Genomic DNA, 20,391 nt, shown 5'->3' on the forward strand with positions numbered 1-20,391 from the left:
GGGAGATTAGCTAGGGTAAATATGTGGGGTTAAGGGGATAGGGTCCCAAGATGTGTAGATTGGGAGGGGTGGATTAGCGAGGTAAATGCGTGATATTACGGTGATAGGGCCTAGGTGTTGGTCGAGAGTAGGGGTGGGTTTGATGGGCTGAATGGCCTCCTGTTGCACTGCAGAGATTCTATTCTGATTGTAATGAAACGTCTCAGAACCAAAATGTTAACTGTGTTTCTCCCTCCCCACAGATGCTGCCTGACCTGCTGAGTATTTCCAACACGTTCTGTTTTTATTTCAGATTTCCAGCATTTGCAGTATTTATCCACAGGGGTAAGTGGCAAAGATTGATCAAGAGTTTCCCTGGTTGTCCTGTCACTGGGCTAATTAATGTCGAAATCTGCTGAAGAGCACCCCAAACCCCCCCCCCAAACATTCCTTTGTCAGGAACGACCTCTCATTCGAGATTCTGGTGACCGGAGAACATAATGAGCTCTTGATTTTAAAACAAATCTTTTTTGATTTGGTTTATTATTGTCACATGTTTTAGCAGACAGTGAAAAGTATTGTTTCCCGCGCGCTACACAGACAAAGCATACCATTCATAGAGAAGGAAAGGAGAGATAGCAGGATGTGGTGTTACAGTCATAGCTAGGGTGCAGAGAAAGATCAACTTAGTGCGAGGTAGGTCCATTTCAAAGGTCTGACGGCAGCAGGGAAGAAGCTGTTCTTGAGCGGGTTGGTCCGTGACCTCAGACTTTTGCGTCTTTTTCCCAGTGGAAGAGAGAATGTCTGGGGTGCGTGGGGTCCTTAATTATGCTGCCGAGGCAGTGGGAAGTGTGGACACAGTCCACGGATGGGAGGCTGGTTTGCGTGATGGATTGGGCTACGTTCCTTGTGGAACTACAAGGGAATTAAGGGTTATGGGGAGAGGGCGGGAAAGTGGAACTGATCCACTTGAGATCAGCCATGATCTTATTGAATGGCGGGGCAGGCTCGAAGGGCTAGATGGCCTACTCCTGCTCCTATTTCTTGTGTTCTTGTGTTGCGGTCTTGGGCAGAGCAAGGAGCCCATACCAAGCTGTGATATAACCAGAAAGAATGCTTTCTTTGGTGCATCTGTAAAAGTTGGTGAGAGTCCTGGCCAAATTTCCTTAGTCTCCTGAGAAAGTAGAGGCGTTGGTGGGTTTTCTTAGCTATAGAGTCAGCGTGAGAAGTAATGCAACGCACCTCTTGCCGCAGAAGTAAGATGCTGGTGCACTGTGACTTCCTTATAACTCGAGAGAGTCGATGCAGTCCCGCAGGGCTGGGGCACTGAAACCTGATCCGATGTTATTGAAATAGTTTGTGGTGTGTGTATATCTCTGCGTATAATTTTTGTTTCATCTGGGATCCGGAACAGAAAGGAAAAAAAAATAAACTCCCCCCAGAGGAGAAAGCAGCAAAAGGGGGGAGAGAGAGAGAGATATGAAAGGTTTAAAAGTGCCCAGGAGCGCACTGCCTGTCCCAGCGCACCATCCACGCCCCAGCGGCAAGGACAGCGAGGGAGAGCCGAGGCTCAGGGCTTCTGTCTGGGAGGCGAGCAAGGAACACAGCCCCCTGGCCAAGGGACGGAAGAGGTACCGACCCCCGGACGTGAGGACCATCTTCTCCGAGGCCAGGGACCCCCGGGTGAAGGAGGAGAAGGGAGAAGGGCATCACTTTATCCGCCTGGTGTCTGACAGTTCCTGGTGTGACCGCTGCTGCCAGTTTGTGTGCGGCCACTTGCTCAGGTGTACAGGTGAGTGCTGGAAGCAGCTTCCCCTGCATAGCTTTTCCTCCTCGGTCTAAAAAGCCTGCCGGTGGCAGCGGACGGGCGAAATATCGCCAGAAGACTGTGGGGTTGTCTGGCTAAGTGTGCAGAGGGTTGTGTCCTTCACGTGGCAGTGAGTAACCAGCTGATTTACTCTCGTGTTAAAAGAGTTCTCTCCTTAGCTAAAATTTGGAGGCTTTAAGAAGGATGTGGGTGCCACTGGCACAGCTGGCATTTATTGCCCGACCCTGGAAAAAGTGGTGGTGAGCTGCCTTCTTGAGCCTTGGCACAGCGGTTAGCACTGCTGCCTCACAGTGCCCGGGGGGTCTGGGGTTCGATTCCTGGCTTGGGTCGCTGTGTGTGTGTGTGTGTGTGTGTGTGTGTGTGGAGTCTGCACGTTCTCCCCGTGTCTGTGTGGGTCTCCTCCGGGTGCTCCGGTTTCCTCCCACAGTCCGAAAGATGTACTGGTTAGGTGCATTGACCCGAACAGGCGCCGGAGTGTGGCAACTAGGGCAATTTTACAGTAACTTCATTGCAGTGTTAACGAGAGCCTCGTGACTAATAAATAAACGTTAACTTCCTGAGGTGTAGATACATCCACAGTGCGGTTAGAGAGGGAGTTCCATAATTTTGACCCAGCCACAGTCAAGGAACAGTGATATATTTTAAGTTTAAATTTGTTAGTGTCACAAGTAGGCTTACATTGACACTGCAATGAAGTTATTGTGAAAATCCCTCTAGTCGCCACACTGCGGCGCCTGTTCGGGTAACACTGAGGGAGAATTTAGCATGGCCGATGCACCCTAACCAGCACGTCTTTCAGACTGTGGGAGGAAACCAGAGCACCCGGGGGAAACCCACGCAGACACAGGGAGAATGTGCAGACTCTGCACAGACAGTGACCCGCGCTGGGAATTGAACCTGGGTTCTGGGTGGAATTGTCCTTGAGAAGATGCTGGTTTGCCCCCTTCTTAAACTGCTGCAGTTTGTGTGGTGCAGGTATATCCAGGATTTTGACCCAGCCACACTGAAGGAACAGTGATATATTTGAAGTTTATTTATTAAAATAAAGTTTGTTTGTTAATCACGAGTAAGGTTTCCATTAACACTGCAATGAAGCCACTGTGAAATTCCCCTAGCCCCTGATCTGTGGGCCTGTTCAGGTCAATGCACCCTAACCAGTATGTCTTTTGGACTGTGGGAGGAAACCAGAACATTAGGAGGAAACCCACACAGACATGGGGAGAATGCGCAAACTCCAGATAGACAGTGACCCAAGCTGGGAATCGAACCCAGGCCGCTGGTGCTGTGAGGCAGCAGTGCTGACCACTGTGGCGCCCAGGTGTCACAAGTAGGCTTATATTAACACCGCAATGAAGTTACTATGAAATACATAAGAACATAAGAACATGGGAAATAGAAGCAGGAGTAGGCCATCTAACCCTTTGAGCCTGTCCCGCCATTCAATAAGATCATGGCTGATCTGTTGTGGCTCAGTTCCACATTCCCGCCCTCTCCCCATAACCCTTAATCCCCTCGCTTATCAAAAACTCATCAACCCGCGTCTTAAAAATATTTAGCGAGGCAGCCTCCACCACCTCAATGGGCAGAGAATTCCAGAGATTCACCACCCTTTGAGTGAAGAAGTTCCTCCTCAACTCCGTTCTAAACCGCCCTCCCTTTATCTTGAGGCTGTGCCCTCTAGTCCTACTGTCCTTTCTGAGCGGGAAGAGTCTCTCCACCTCTATCCTATCCATCCCATTCATCATCTTATACGTCTCAATGAGATCTCCCCTCATTCTTCTAAACTCTAACGAGTACAAGCCTAATTTATTCAGCCTCTCCTCATAGCTCAAGCCCCTCAACTCCGGTATCAGCCTAGTAAACCTCCTCTGCACTCCCTCCAAGGCCAAGATATCCTTGCGTAAGTGCGGCGACCAAAACTGCACACAGTACTCCAGCTGCGGCCTCACCAATGCCCTATACAGCTGCAGCAAGACCTCCCTACTTTTATATTCAATCCCCCTCGCTATGAAGGCCAGCATCCCATTAGCCTTCCTGACCACCTGCTGCATCTGCAGGCTGGGTTTTTGCGACTCATGCACAAGGACCCTGACGTCCCTCTGCACATACCCTAGTTGCCACACTCTGGCGCTTGTTCGGGTACACTGAGGGAGAGTTTAGCATGGCCAATGCACCCTAACCAACATGTCTTTCAGACTGTGGGAGGAAACTGGAGCACCCGGAGGAAACCCACACAGACATGGGGAGAACATGCACATTCCACATAGACAGTGACCCAAGGCCGGAATCGAACCCGGGTCCCTGGCTCTGTGGGGAATTTCCAACTCAGGATGGCAAATGGCTTGGAGAGGAACATGGCAATGAAGGTGTTCCCAGGTAGCTGCTGTCCTTGTCCTTCAAGATGGATAAGTTCCCAGATACGGGAAGCATTGTGCAAGAAGGCTTGTCAGGAACGCTTCCTTCTTTGCACCATTGTATTAAATTAAAAGCTGTTAAATTAAAAGAGTATTAAATTAAAAGCTGATGCGTTTAGAGTGGCTAAAAGTAGTGGGCGAGTAGAGGATTGGGAGAGGTTTAAAAATCAACGAAGAATGACGAAGAAGTTGATAAAGAAAGGAAGGATAGACTGTGAAGCTAAACTAGCACTAAATATAAAAAAGGATAGTTAGAGTTTTTATAAATATGTAAAGAGGAGGAGGCTGGCTAGGGTGAATGTTGGACCCTTAGAGGATGAGAGGGGGGATTTAGTGGTGGGGGATGGAGAAATGGCTGAGGTCTTGAATAAGTTTTTTGCTTCGGTCTTCACGGAGGAGGACGCGAATAGTTTGCCGGGTGTTAACGATAGAAGGATGGTAGGAGTTGAGGGCCTGAATGAGATCATTGTCACTAGAGAGGTGGTGCTCGACAGACTAGCGGGACTGATGGTGGACAAGTCCCCAGGACCGGATGGAATGCATCCCAGGGTTCTGAAGGAAATGGCAGAGGTGATAGTGGATGCCTTAGTGATTATTTTCCAAACCTTGCTGGATTCCGGGGAAGTGCCAGAAGATTGGAAAACGGCTAATGTTATGCCGCTGTTTAAAAAGGGTAGCAGGCAAAAGGAAGGGAATTATAGGCCGGTTAGTTTAACGTCTGTTGTAGGAAAAATGCTTGAATCCGTCATCAAAGAAGAAATAGCGAGGCATCTTGAGAAGAATTGTTTGATAGAGCAGACACAGCACTGATTCGTTAAGGGGAAGTTGTGTCTGACGAATTTATTGGAATTCTACGAGGATGCGTCTAGTGCGGTGGATAGAGGAGAGCTGGTGAATGTGGTGTTTCTTGATTTTCAGAAGACGTTTAATAAGGTGCCGCACAAAAGGTTGTTACAGAAGGTTAGGGGGCATGGAGTTGGGGGTAAGGTGTTAGTGTGGATAGAGGATTGGCTGTCAAATAGGAAACAGAGAGTTGGTATCAATGGGTGCTATTCTGATTGGCGGTTGGTGACTAGTGGAGTGCCGCAGGGATCGGTGCTGGGGCCTCAGCTATTTACCATTTATATAGATGATCTGGAGGAGGGAGCTGAGTGTAGGGTGTCGAAATTTGCTGATGACACAAAGATAAGTGGAAAAGCAAATTGTGAGGAGGGTGTGGAAAGTCTGCAGAGGGATTGGGATAGACTGAGTGAATGGGCCAGGACCTGGCAGATGGAGTACAATGTTAGCAAGTGTGAGGTTATCCACTTTGGCAGGAATAATAGTAGGAGGGACTACTACTTAAAGGGCGAAAAGCTGCAGCATAATACGGTGCAGAGGGACCTGGGGGTCATTGTGCATGAGTTGCAAAAACCCAGCCTGCAGGTGCAGCAGGTGATCAGGAAGGCAAATGGGATGCTGGCCTTCATAGCGAGGGGGATTGAATATAAAAGTAGGGAGGTCTTGCTGCAATTGTACAGGGCACTGGTGAGGCCGCAGCTGGAGTACTGTGTGTAGTTTTGGTCGCCGCACTTGCGCAAGGATATTTTGGCCTTGGAGGGAGTGCAGAGGAGGTTCACTAGGCTGATACCGGAGTTGAGGGGGTTGAACTTTGAAGAGAGACTAAATAGACTGGGCTTGTACTCGTTGGAGTTTAGAAGGATGAGGGGGGATCTTATTGAGACGTATAAGATGATGAAGGGGATGGATAGGGTAGAGGTGGAGAGATTCTTCCCGCTCAGAAAGGACAGCAGGACTAGGGGGCACAGCCTCAAGATAAGAGGGGGGGGGTGCAGTTTAGAATGGAGTTGAGGAGGAACTTCTTCACTCAAAGGGTGGTGAATCTCTGGAATTCTCTGCCTGTTGAAGTGGTGGAGGCTGCCTCGCTAAATATATTTAAGACGCGGGTAGATAGGTTTTTGGTAGGCAAGGGGATTAAGGGTTATGGGGAGAGGGCGGGAAAGTGGAACTGATCCACTTCAGATCAGCCTTGATCTTATTGAACAGCGGGGCAGGCTCGAAGGGATAGATGGCCTACTCCTGCTCCTATTTCTTATGTTCTTATGTTGTCAACCTGCCAAATAAATTGGGACATTTTCTGGGAATGGAGGTTGGCTGGTGGTCATTGATTGTTGGAATAGTTGGACACTCTCCCAATATTTTCATTCAGCGCAAACCAATTCTCTATTGTGTGCTGAACTGAAATATGTGTTGAAATAAATTCATTTTTGATCTGCGGGTCAAAAATGTTCCCCCACCCCACAGCCCTCCAGTTGAATTGAGGGTAGTATTAGAATTTTGGAGTTCCATTACAGTTTGGGGTTCTTGGCATTGACATTTTTTCCTTCAGTCTGTTCACCTTTGACCTATTTGTATCTTCTGCTCCAAACTCACCATTGCCTATTTGTGGGAGTGTAATCGCGAGGGCGCGTGTGGCATTGCATGTTTTTAAAAATTGCAACACAGGAGGAGGCCCTTCAGCCCTTTGATCCTGTGTCAGCCCTCTGGAAGAGCAGCCATGCTTATTGCCTGATTCCTGTCTGTAACTCAGTGAGCTCCCCGCCCTCAGGCATCTGTCCAACTCCCTTCTTAAAGTTATTTCACGGAATCAGCTCCCACCAGCTCTTCAGATAGAACATTCCAGATTCTCTCACTATCTGAGTGGTAGAAAATTCTCCTCATCGCTCCCAATGACTTTCAGTCCACCTCCCTGTGATCGTATCCACCTTTATAAAATATCTGTACTTGGAAAATCAGCAACATTGACAAGACAATGCTGCCTAATTCTTTAGGGTGATTGAGACAACTTGCCTATGCGATTGGCTCTGCATCCTCTCAGGAACCCGTGTGTAGGGCAAAACATCTAGGGGTGATAGGCTTCCTTAACTGAAGGAAGTTAGTGAGTCAGTTTGGTTTTATAATGAGTCAGTAGCTTTTGTGATTATTACCAGCTGCAATGCATAAGGGTGGCACAGTGGTTAGCACTGCTGCCTCACAGTGCCAGGGACCCAGGTTCAATTCCCAGCTTGGGTTACTGTCTGTGCAGAGTCTACATGTTCTCCCCTGGTCTGGGTGGGTTTCTTCCGAGTGCCATGATTTCCTCCGAAAGTCATGCTGGTTAGGTTTTGATTTGATTTGTTATTGTACACAGTGAAAAGTTTGTTTCTTGCGTGCTATGCAGACAAAGCGTACCATTCATAGAGAAGGAGAAAGTGAAGAATGTAGTGTTACAGTCACAGCTAGGGTGTAGAGAAAGATCATCTTTATATGAGGGAGGTCCATTGAAAAGTCTGATGGCAGCAGGGAAGAAGCTGTTCTTGAGTCGGTCGGTACGTGACCTCAGACTTTTGTATCTTTTCCCCGACAGAAGAAGGTGGAAGGGAGAGTGTCCACTCATCGAGAAGGAGAGGGTGTAGAAGGTAGTGTTACAGTCACAGCTAGGATGGAGAGAAAGATCATCTTAATCTGAGGGAAGTCCATTCAAAAGTCGAATGGCAGCAGGGAAGAAGCTGTTCTTGAATTGGGCTGTGCTAAATTCTCCCTCAGTGTACCCAAACAGGCGCCAGAGTGTGGCGACTAGGGGATTTTCACAGTAACTTCATTGTAGTGTTAATGTAAGCCTACTTGTGACACTAATCGATAAACTTAGACTTATTAAATCCCATGTTGTAACCTACCAAGGTGACACTTCAAAGCCTTGGGTTGCAATTATTTGTATTTGTATCTTTGTGGTTCCATCCAGTGGGATTTCCCATCCGTTTATTGATGACGGAAGTTTTGAAAGAAATCCTCCCTATCTCTTACCTCCTGTGTTTCTTTTTAGCCAGTATTGATATTATTAAAGTCTCTGTGATCTCTCAGGCGTATGATTCTCAGACACAGCAAACCAGTAGCTCATACTAACTTTCTGGATAACGAGGAGATGTCGCAAAAACAATTCCCTAAGAAATTTGAGCAATACTTCATACCTGAATCCAATTAAAGTGCTACGTTGATTGTTGTAACATGTAAGTGCGCAGTGCAGAACTGAAAATAATGGGTAGGCAGAACTCAGAGGTCTAGTTACTTTCTTGTGTCTTCACCATTGGGCAGAGAATTTTCTGCATGTCACAGGGAGTACTTGCTAATTGAACCATTGGTGCTATCTTCTGGAGGAATGATTAATGGGTTCTCCCTTGTGAATTCACTTGGCATTTTGCCCGCACCGTTCACTGTTCTGCTGCTGCATAATGGTCTTAGCAAGCACTGAAACTTTGCATTCTTACTGCAAGTTTATCATAACTGCCTGTGGTCTGAATGTGCACCATAAGACGCGCCTGAAATTTCCAGAATGTCTACGTGGTGCTGACACATCCCTCCTCCATTGATAAGCATGCCGTTGCTAAACAGCAAGAGATTATCGCTCGGGTAGTCAATAAGAAGCTTCTCTCTTCTGGCCATTTTTCTTTAACCTTTCACAGAGCATCACTGGCTAGGCCAGCATTTATTGCCCATCCCTAATTGCCCTTGGGAAGGCGGTGTTGAGACACCTTCTTGAACTGCTGCAGTCCCTGTGGTGTAGGTACACCCACAGTGCTGTTAGGGAGCGAGTTCCCCAGGATTTTGACCCGGCGACAGTGAAGGAATGGCTGATATATTTCCAAGTCAGGACGGTGAGTGATTTGGGAAACTTCCATGTGCTACTCTTGCCCTTCTATGTGGTAGAACTCACTGGTTTGAAACGTGCTATTGCAGGAGTCTTGCTGAGTTCTTACAATGTATCTTGTAGATGGTACATGCTGCTGCTGTTGTCTATCGGTGATGGAGGTGATGGATGGGTGGTCCTTTAAGCGGGCTGGTTAGATTATTTATTTACATTTATATTGTTCCATTTTATATTCATGCTCTAGTTAACAGTGTGGAATTAAAAAACTGCAACTGCAGTCAACAATATTCATATAGAGTGAGGTCAGCCTGCTTTCTAGAGAAGGATACACATTCTTTACATTTAGAGATATTATCTGTACATAACCGTAAGGATATAATCTGTGCCTTGAAAATCTTTTAACATGTTTTTTTGCCTTGTATCCACACAAGGAAGAAAGATAGTTTTGTCTGATAGGTATTTAGCAATAAAAGATGTTATTCTAAAGGCAGTGCAGGAACAGAAGGGCCTGGGAGTATATCTGCACAAGTTGTCATGTTCACTGGACAGATCGATAACTTTTAAAAACAGATTTGAACTTCCTGAAAGAACATTAGCAAATGTGAGGTTATCCACTTTGGTAGAAATAATAGTAGGAGGGAATATTATTTAAAGGGCGAAAAGCTGCAGCATGCTACGGTGCAGAGGGACCTGGGGGTCCTTGTGCACGAATCGCAAAAACCCATTCTGCAGGTGCAGCAGGTGGTCAACAAGGCGAATGGAATGTTGGCCTCTATAGCGAGGGGGATAGAATATAAGAACAGGGAGGTCTTGCTGCAACTGTACAGGTCACTGGTGAGGCTGCAGCTGGTGTACTGTGTGCAGTTTTGGTCTCCTTATTTGCAAAAGGATATATTGGCCTTGGAGGGAGTACAGAGAAGGTTCACCAGGCTGATACCAGAGATGAGGAGGTTAGCTTATGAGGAGAGATTAAATAGACTGGGCCTGTACTCGTTAGAGTTTAGAAGGCTGAGGGGGGATCTCATAGAGACTTACAAGATAATGAACGGGCTAGATAGGGTAGAGGTAGAGAGATTGTTTCCGCTTGAAAAGGATAGCAGGACTAGAGGGCACAGCCTCAAGATAAGGGGGGGGGGGGGCCAGTTTAGAACAGAATTGAGGAGGAACTTCTTCACTCAAAGGGTGGTGAATCTCTGGAATTCTGTGCCCGTTGAAGTGGTGGAGGCTACCTCGCTAAATATATTTAAGTCACGGGTAGATAGATTTCTGATAGACAAGGGAATTAAGGGTTATGGGGAGAAAGCGGGAAAGTGGAACTGATCCACTTCAGATCAGCCATGATCTTATTGAATGGCAGGGCAGGCTCGAAGGGCTAGATGGCCTACTCCTGCTCCTATTTCTTATGTTCTTATGCTATGGCAAGATATCACATCTTAATACTTTTACTGTAACAAATTACTAAAAGAACACTGCAGACTAAACACTATTTTCCTTTTATGGGTAATTTGCACTTTAAACTACAAAAAATCCCTTTGTATACTATCACCCATTGCACTCTGTGGAATTACAGTCTTTTTAACAAACAGTGCAGAGTAGCTCTCAGCTTCTAATCGATTCTCGGATTCTTGTTTCAACAAGAGTGACTAGGAGTGACCACCTCCAGATGTTCTCCTCAGGCTTTGGAGCATTTTAAAAAATCCACAACCAGCTGTGGTGATGCTTCACCCTGATTCTTCACCCTGGGAAGTTTGTTTTAGAAATCAGAAACAGTCCTTGCTTCTGTTTCCCAATCCCTAAGCAAGGATTGATGTATCATTTCAAGGGTATAACAACCATTTCTGGGATACCGCAGAAGTAGGGTCGCTAATCCAACAGGATTGGCCCGGAGTTTCCAGGAATTGAAGATCAGTCTCCAGGAGTCAGTGAAGGGCGGCAGAGACACCTCACTGAGGACCATCCTGGGAGAAGGCGGCGCAGTGACCTCAACTGAACAGCGAGTTGTGGAAGAAACCCTTCACTATAAACAGGAGGGAAAGTTGAGAGAAAAGCATTAACCAGGACATCAGAGAGAATATCACTGTTTGTCTTTGAAATAGTGCCATGGGAGCTTTTTTCTCCACTTGAGAGGGCAGATTCATCCAGAATATGGCGCCGCTGGCAGTGCAACACTCCCTCAGTACTGCACTGAAATATCAACCTTGGTTATCCCTCTGGAGGGACGGTGAAACCATAACCTTCTGATTTTTATTTATTCATTCGTGGGACATGGACGTCACTGGCTGGTCAGCATTTATTGTAAGAAGTCTCACAACGCCAGGTTAAAGTCCAACCTGGCGTTGTGAGACTTCTTACTGTTTTTACCCCAGTCCAACGCCAGCATCACCACATTTATTGCCCATCCCTAATTAACCTTGGAGGGCAGTTGAGAGTCAACCACATTACTGTGGCTCTGGACTCAGATGTAGGCCAGACATGGTAAGGTCGACAGATTTCCTTCCCTAAAGTGAACCCGATGGGTTTTTCCGACAATCGGCAATGGTTTCATGGTCATCAGTAGATTCTTAATTCCAGATATTTTTTATTAAATTCAAATTCTGCCGCACTGGGATTCGAACCCGGGTTCATGGGGCATCAGCTGAGTTTCCGGATTAATAGTTTAGCAATAATGCCACGAGGCCATCGCCTTCCCTGGACGACCAGCTCGTGGATCAGATGAATGAGGGAGACTCAGGACCTGCCTCCTTGCCCTACCCAGAGTGAAAAGAACGTAGCCACAGTTTGGTGAATGATGACTAAGCACCTGCCCGCAGGCACAGAGCTCACAAAGAACTGGCATCGTAAGCAAAAGTTCACAGGAATGTTACGAGAAAATGTTTTTACCTTCAGTGTGGTATGACCAGTAGATGCACTGCCTGCCAAGCAACATATAAAGGACCTTATTCAAATAATTCATGACATTTTGTTTGACATTGAACCCAATCACAGTGCTGAGGTTACAGAATTCTTTGAAGACTTTCTGGGATTTACAATAAAAAGTTAATGACCCGTGCTAGTTAAGATTCAACAGAATAAATCACTTCTTATTACAGGGCAGCTACGTTGCAGGAAGGGTTCTGAAAGCAACCAGGACTTTTTATTCCATGCAGTTGTATAGGTGTCAGACCTAGCTCAGAGCATGCACTCGCACTTCTGAATCACCCCAGGGGAAGTGATGGCCGAGTGGTGTTATCGCTCAGCTCGAAATTTAACTAATGTTCTGGGGACACAGGTTCGAATCCCACCCAAGGCAGATGGTGGAATTTGAATTCAATAAAAAATATCTGGAACTATGAAACCATTATCATTAAAACTCATCTGGTTCAGGAATGTCCTTTAGGGAAGGAAATCATAGAATTCATACGTTGCTGAAGGAGGCCATTTGGCCCATTGAGTGTGCGTCAACCACAGGCCCTATCCCCACACATTTACTCTGCTAGTCCACCTGACACTAAAGGGCAATTTAGCATGACCAATCAATCTAGTCTGCATATCTTTGGGAGGAAACCGGAGCACCCAGAGGAAACCCACGCAGGACATGGGGGAATGTGCAGACTCCACACAGACCTGAGGCTGGAATTGAACCCGGATCCCTGGCGCTGTGAGGCAGCAGTGCTCACCACCGTTCTACCACGCCACCTCTGTCCTTACCTGGTCTGGTCTAATGTGACTCCAGAGCCACAGCAATGTGGTTGACTCTCAACTGCCCTCCAAGGGCAACTAGGGATGGGCAATAAATACTGGCCAGCCAGCGATGCCCATGACCCACGAATAACAAAAAAGGTTCTGCGTGTATTTTCTGCGTCGGGGGTTCAATTCTGAAGATTCAGAAGTATAGAAACAGATCAATTAAAAAGTTGAATTGGGCCTTTGAACTGGTTGTGAGCTCAGATGAGACCTCATGACATTTTGAAGCTAGGTATTATGGTGAAACTTACCACGGTTGAGAAAATCCTGAGCGCAAACAAAACATTAAAGAAATTAAATTTAGAGAAGCGTGCACTCAGGTTTCCTGTCTTAGATGAACTGGTAGATATGAGGTGGGGTGTTTTTTAGCGATGTTTGACATGCCAATCCTCTAGATGGGTATTCTAGCACAACGGGGTTTAAAGTTGTTAAAGTTTAGTTATTACTGTCACAAGTAGGCTTACTGCAGTGGAGTTGCTGTGGAAATCCCCTAGTCGCCACACTCCGGCACCTGTTCGGGTACACTGAGGGAGAATTTAGCACGGCCAATCCACCCTAACCAGCACGTCTTTCAGACTGTGGGAGGAAACCGGAGCACCCGGAGGAAACCCACACAGACACGGGGAGAACGTGCAAACTCCGCACAGAGAGTGATCCAAACTGGGAATCAAACGCGGCTCCCTGGCACTGTGAGGCAGCAGTGCTAACCAGTGTGCCACCGTGCCACCCGTTTGTCGTAACCTTGTTGGGAAAGAATGATAAATGTAGCTCATTGGTTTGGGATGGCGAGGAAATTTAAAAGGGCAGTGAAAAACATCTTCGCTGCTGAAAGCCTGGCGTTAGGAGAAGCCATACCTGGGGGGGCTCTACTTATCCAATATACTGACAGGTATACTATACAGAGAGAAAATCGGCTCTCAGTGTTGTGTGATAAGCGATCCCTGAGGGACAACGTCCATTCAATGAAAAGTGTCACTGACAAAAGGCTAAGAATAGACACAGCCAGAATAAAAGGAATGTTACAGAGGAGGAAGATTTCTAAGCTACAATGTGTTGACACAAGTCACCAATTATCAGACTGTTCTATGAAAAGAAATGCCTACTCCAAGGAATTGCTAAATGTGTTGGCAGAGGGCCGTCTTGTGTTATTTTTAAAAACTCATTCATGGACATGGGCATTGCCAGGGACCCGGGTTCGATTCCCAGCTTGGGTCACTGTCTGCGTGGAGGTTGCACATTCTCCCCATGTCTGTGTGGGTTTCCCACGGGCGCTCCAGTTTCCTCCCACATGCTGGTTAGGCGCATTGACAGGTGCTGGAGGGTGGCGACTAGGGGAATTTCACAGTAACTTCATTGCAATGTTAATGTAAGCCTTACTCGTGACTAATAAATAAACTTTAACTGGCTGGGCCCAGCATTTATTACCCATCCCTAGTTGCCCCTTGAGGAGGTGGTGGCGAGCTGCCTTCTTGAATCGCTGCAGTCCACGCGCTGTGGGTTGACCCACAATGGCGTTAGGGAGGGAATTCCAGGATTTTAACTCAGCGACTGCGAAGGAACGGCTGATATATTCCCAAGTCAGGATGGTGATGGCGTTCCCATGTATCTGCTGCCTTTGTTTTTCTAGATGGACATTAAGAGCCAACATTAAGGGTATTTAAATGGTCATTGGATAAACATACGGATGATAGTGGACTAGTGTAGGTTAGATGGGCTTTAGATTGGTTTCACAGGTCAGCACAACATCGAGGGCTGAAGGGCCTGTAGTCCACTCTAAAGTTCTATGTTCTGTGTAGAAGGATTGTTGGTGAATTGCTGCAGTGTATCTTGTAGCTAGTACAACTGGAAAAACACCCATTTATTCCGACTCTCTGCTCCTGTTGGATCGCCAATCCTCAATCCACGCTAACACTTTACTCCAGACTCATCAATGCCTCAGTGCAGATGTGAGAGTCGGGGTTTGGAGTGTAGAGGCTGAATTTGGAGTGATTGAAGGAGGATGCTGAGCCTCAAATAAGCAGAGGAAGTGCCCTGGGAACACATCAAATTGAAAGTGAATTCAGTGAAATCCACACAAAGCTCAGAGAGACGTCTGGGTCAGTTATTTAAGGAATTGAGAAGTTGCAGATCGTGAGAACGCAAAACTTGGGAAAGCTTTTAGTCTGAGAGGAAAAGTTGGGGCAAAGATTGAGGAAGTGGTTGACTGAGGCCCCAGTCGAAGGAGCAGGCGCTGCAGCAGAGCTTGGCCGCAGTCGCGCCTCAACCAAATAGTGACACCAGACCCTCAGATCCGTTTGGCCGTCAGATCCTCCTGATTTAGGGTGGCACGGTGGCACAGTGGTTAGCACTGCTGCCTCACAGCGCCGGGGACCCGGGTTCAATTCCAGCCTCGGGTGCCTGTCTGTGTGGAGCCTGCATGTGCTCCCCGTGTCTGCGTGGGTTTCCTCCGGGTGCTCCGGTTTCCTCCCACACTCCAAAGGTGTGCGGGTTAGTTTGATTGGCTAAATTCTCTCTTGGTGTCCCAAAATGTGTAGGTTAGGGGGATTAGCAGGATAAATGCTTGGGATACAGGGATAGGAGCTGGGTGGGATTGTTGTCAGTTGTAGGCTTGATGGGCCAAATGGCCGCCTTCTGCACTGTAGGGATTCTATGATTCTATACTGAGAAGGCACAAGTGAATGAAACAGCAGAGAGAGAACATTAGGGTGGCATGATAGCACAGTGGGTCGCACTGGATTCGATTCCTGGCTTGGGTCGCTATCTGTGTGGAGTTTGTATTCTCTCTGTGTCTACGTGGGTTTCCTCCAGTTTCCTCCCACACTCCAAAGATGTGTGGGTTAGGTTGATGGGCCATGCTGAATTGCCTCTTAATGTCCCGGGACGCGTAGGTTAGAGAGATTAGTGGGTAAATATGTGGGGTTACGGAGATAGGGCCTGGGTGGGATTATTGTTGGTGCAGACTCGATGGGCTGAATGACCTCCTTCTGCACTGTAGGGATTCTATGAGTTTCTACAAACAACATCCAATTCCCACTGGAGACAAAGAGTTGTTGACAAGCAAGGTATTTTCCAAATTTGAGTTAAAACGGGGATCCCCGTCAACTGAACTTTCATCCTGGTTCAAGAAAGGTGTCAACTTTCGTCACTCATTGTGGGTTTTACTGATACAAGAGCAATGTAGCACCAGAAATTTACCGACACAATGCCCATAAGGCGACACCAGGGATCCCAGGAACAACCACAATCTCAGATAATATCATTTATTACGGAACAGATGAGAGAGGAAAATAATCAGAGCCTGAGATTAGCGTTGGCTAGACTGCAGTCAGCAAGACTTGCAATCAACTCCAACATGCGTTTTCTGAGAGAGACAAAGCCAGCGGCCGCAGGGCGTATTGTGATGGACATGCGGAATCAATCCAGCCAAAGACAAGATGGAAGGCAAGAGCAGAGAGAGGCCAACCCCAAAATGGCAGCAGATTGAGTGTTTTTCCGGGGACTGGTGAACTATTGCGCGAGGCACTTCCTAAACCTTTGACTGAACCATTCTGCAAGTTGACCAGAAGGAAGGAAGAGTTCTGATTGGATGAAGGCTGCTTTCAGAGCTTTGAAAGCCAGCTTGACACCTGCTGGAAGCCTGGGATACCGTGATCCGAATGCACTAATGACAAGTCAAAGAGGTACTAGTCCAATGGAATTAGGAGCAGCGCCCATGCAAAGGGGAAGGTGATGGCTGAGTGGTATTGTCACTAGACTATTAAGCCAGAAACTTCTGGGGACCCGGGTTCGAATCCCGCCACGGCAGATGGTGGAATTGGAATTCAAATCAAAAATATCTGGAATTAATGAGCTACTGATGACCATGAAATCATTGTCAATTGTCAGAATAACCCATCTGGTTCACTAATGTCCTTTAGGGAAGGAAATCTCCCATCCTTATCTGGTCTGGCCTATGTGAGACTCCAGAGCCACAGCAATGTGGTTGACTCTCAGCTACCCTTGGGCAACTAGGGATGGGCAATAAGCGGCCTGTGCATGAATAATAAAAGAGTGCACAGTGAGGGTCTGAGAAACATTGCCATACGAATATTCTCAGCTGGAGAAAGAGGCCCTCGGATTGGTGTGGGAGATACCCTGCATACTTGTTCAGCATTGTGTTTGAATTAGTCATCGCTCACCATTCGTTCAACGCGGTGGCACAGTGGTTAGCATGGCTGCCTCACAGCACCAGTGACCCGGGTTCAATTCCGGCCTTAGGTCCCTGCCTGTGTGGAGTCTGCACGTTCTCCCCGTGTCTGCGTGGGTTTCCTCCGGATGCTCCAGTTTCCCCCCACAATCTGAAAGGCATGCTGCTTGGGTGCATTGGCCGTGCTAAATTCTCCCTCAGTGTACCCGAACAGGCACCAGGGTGTGGCGACTAGGGGATTTTCACAGTAACTTCATTGTAAGCGCACTTGTGACTAATAGATAAATAAACTTTAAAACACCTAAACCATGGGCCAGAATCAAAAATGGGTTCCGGCAGTATGGATACAAGGTGGTTCATATTGCCGGGAAGATAAACATTGCTGAGGAACACTCACTGCCCCCTGAGGGAAGGTTAATCACACTCACCCTCACCAGCGAGGGAAACGGGAAGAAGGTACAACAGTCTGAGGTCACGTACCAACTGCCTCTAGAACAACTTCTTCCCTGCTGCTGTCAGACTTTTGAATGGACCTACCTCGCATTAAGTTGATCTTTCTCTGCACCCTAGCTATGATTGTGACACTACATTCTGCACTCTCTCCTTTCCTTCTCTATGAGCGATATGCTTTGTCTGCATAGCATGCAAGGAATAATACTTTTCACTGTATACTAACACGTGTGACAATAATAAGTCAAATCAGCTGAATTGTCCTTGTGGTTTGTGGCAATTCATGTCATGTTAAGAGCAACGACAACTATAGAGACTGAATCATAGAACCCTACAGTGCAGAAAGAGGCCCATCGAGTCTGCACCGAACACAATCCCATCCAGGCCCTACCCCCATATATTATACCCGCTAATCCCTCTAACCTACGCATCGCTGGATACTAAGGGGCAACTTCTTAGCATGGCCAATCAATCTAACCTGCACATGGGAGGAAACCGGAGTTCCTGGAGGAAACCCACGCAGACACGAGGAGAATGTGCAGTCTCCACACAGACAGTGACCCGAGCCGGGAATCGAACCCAGGACCCTGGAGCTGTGAGGCAGCAGTGCTAACCACTATGCTACCGTGCCACCCTGAGAGAGAGTTAGACGAAGGTCTGGGATGGGACGACATTTAACAGAGAGCCCAAACTGGAAACTGAATTCTTAGAGATGAACTGTACGCAACTGGGAAATGTGTTCTCAGTTGCAGTGCTGCAATAGCTTAGACCTAGTTTGGTGATGCTAGCCCATGAGGGTCACACTGGGAGAGGCTGATAAGAAGCAATATTTACAAGGCAAGGTATGGTGGTCAGGGAATGTAAAAAAAAGTGTGGAGCAAATTATCAAAACCCATCATGAATGTCAACACTATCAGCAGATCCAGTCCACCAGCACCAGTACATGGCACACTGTTACCAACCTGGGCCCTGGGAGGGTGCAGTGGACTTTTTAACTCCCCCATCAGGAAACCCACACAGACAGTGACCCGAGCCGGGAATCGAACCCAGGACCCTGGAGCTGTGAGGCAGCAGTGCTAACCACTGTGCTGCCTGCTCGGAGCAGTGACTTAAATCACAAATCAACGTGATCTTAAATTGAAAAACAGCAACTCTTGACACAAAGCGTGTGCCCCAGACCAGTGGTTCCCAACCAATGGGAGAACCTGCACTGGCCGTGAAAAATAATCCATGTAATTTAATTATAACTAACCTCCGTCTCCAGCTCTGCAGGCGGCATCTCCAAAACCCGACCAATCTCAGGCTTCCCACACCTGCTCCGGCTGGGAAGGAGCCTCATGTGCGAGGTGTGGATATTTTACGTTGGTCGGTCCCATGCACATGGCCAATGGGACTTGGAGCTGAACAAAAGCCCCCACATGTCCTCACAAAAGGCCAATACTCAAAAAGGGAGCAAAAACCCTGGAAGAAGCGAGAGAGATGGGGAGAGAACAAAGAGCAAAGGAAGTTACAGCACAGGAACAGGCCCTTCAGCCCTCCAAGCCTGCCTGACTGAGCTAAAACCCCCTACCCTTCCGGGGACCATATCCCTCTATTCCCATCCTATTCATGTATTTGCCAAGATGCCCCTTAAAAGTCGTATCTGCTTCCACGACCTCCCCCAGCAACGAGTTCCAGGCACCCACCACCCTCTGTGTAAAAAATCTGCCTCGTACATCTCCTTTAAACCTTGCCCCTCACACCTTAAACCTGTACCCCCTAGTAATTGACTCTTCCACACTGGGAAAAAGCTTCTGACTATCCACTCTGTCCATGTCTCATAATCTTGTGGCGAGGTTTACAAAAGATGCAGACGAGAGGACATGAAGAAATTTAAAATGAAGTTCCCAGTAAGAGGAGACAGAGAGGATTGGGGGTGTCTCACAACACATTTTTATACTATGTAGGAAAGGCTAGGAATTGCTGATCCAGATGTGAAGCTTTATAGAACATAGAACACTACAGCACAAACAGGCCCTTCGGCCCACAAGTTGCGCCGATCATATCCATACCTACCACACCTATCTATAACTCTCAATCCCATTAAATCCCATGTACTCATCCAGAAGTCTCTTAAAAGACCCCAGCGAGTTCGCCTCTACCATCACCGACGGCAGCCGATTCCATTCACTCACCACCCTCTGAGTGAAAAACTTGCTGAGGCTATATAGGGCATTGGTGAGGCTGCAGCTGGAGTACTGTGTGCAGTTTTGGGCGCCGTACTTACGCAAGGATATTTTGGCCTTGGAGGGAGTGCAGAGGAGGTTTACTAGGCTGATACCGGAGTTGAGGGGGTTGAACTATGAGGAGAGGCTGAATAAACTAGGCTTGTACTCGTTAGAGTTTAGAAGAATGAGGGGAGATCTCATTGAGACGTATAAGATGATGAATGGGATGGATAGGATAGAGGTGGAGAGACTCTTCCCGCTCAGAAAGGACAGTAGGACTAGGGGGCACAGCCTCAAGATAAAGGGGAGGCAGTTTAGAACGGAGTTGAGGAGGAACTTCTTCACTCAAAGGGTGGTGAATCTCTGGAATTCTCTGCCCGTTGAAGTGGTGGAGGCTGCCTCGCTAAATATTTTTAAGAAGCGGGTTGATGGGTTTTTGATAAGAGAGGGGATTAGGGGTTATGGGGAGAGGGCGGGAATGCGGAACTGAGCCACGACAGATCAGCCATGATCTTATTGAATGGCGGGGCAGGCTCGAAGGGCCAGATGGCCTACTCCTGCTCCTATTTCTTATGTTCTTATCTCCTCTGTACTTGCTTTCCAGCACCTTGAACCTGTGTCCTCTCGTAGCGACCATTTCAGCCCTGGGAAATAGCCTCTTAGAATCCACCCTATCTGTACCTCTCAACATTTTATAAACCTCTATCAGGTCGCCTCTCAACCTTTGTCTCTCCAGGGAGAAGAGACCTAGCTCCCTCAACCTATCCTCATAAGGCATGACTCCCAATCCGGGCAACATCCTTGTAAATCTCCTCTGCAGCCCCTCAGTAGCCTCCACATCCTTCTTGTAGTGAGGCGACCAGAACTGCGCACCGTATGTATTGTTCAAAATGGAAAAGGAGTTCGCCAAACGCCACTCC

The 20,391-nt window shown here is 47.5% G+C and overlaps 1 protein-coding gene across 1 annotated transcript in view; it reads left to right on the top strand.

Moving 5' to 3' along the window:
• Positions 1-1,458: 1,458 nt before the first annotated feature.
• The window catches only part of rassf3 (Ras association domain family member 3), a 169,747-nt gene continuing 150,814 nt past the window's right edge, over positions 1,459-20,391 (top strand). Inside the window, exon 1 of the mRNA XM_080191300.1 lies at positions 1,459-1,771. Within this exon, the coding sequence (XP_080047426.1) occupies positions 1,459-1,771 (313 nt within the window). The remainder of the gene's footprint in view (positions 1,772-20,391) is intronic.

Source organism: Carcharhinus amblyrhynchos, chromosome 6 (genome assembly GCF_965287045.1).
Source record: "Carcharhinus amblyrhynchos chromosome 6, sCarAmb.v2.hapA, whole genome shotgun sequence".
Classification (NCBI taxonomy): Eukaryota; Metazoa; Chordata; class Chondrichthyes; order Carcharhiniformes; family Carcharhinidae; genus Carcharhinus; species Carcharhinus amblyrhynchos.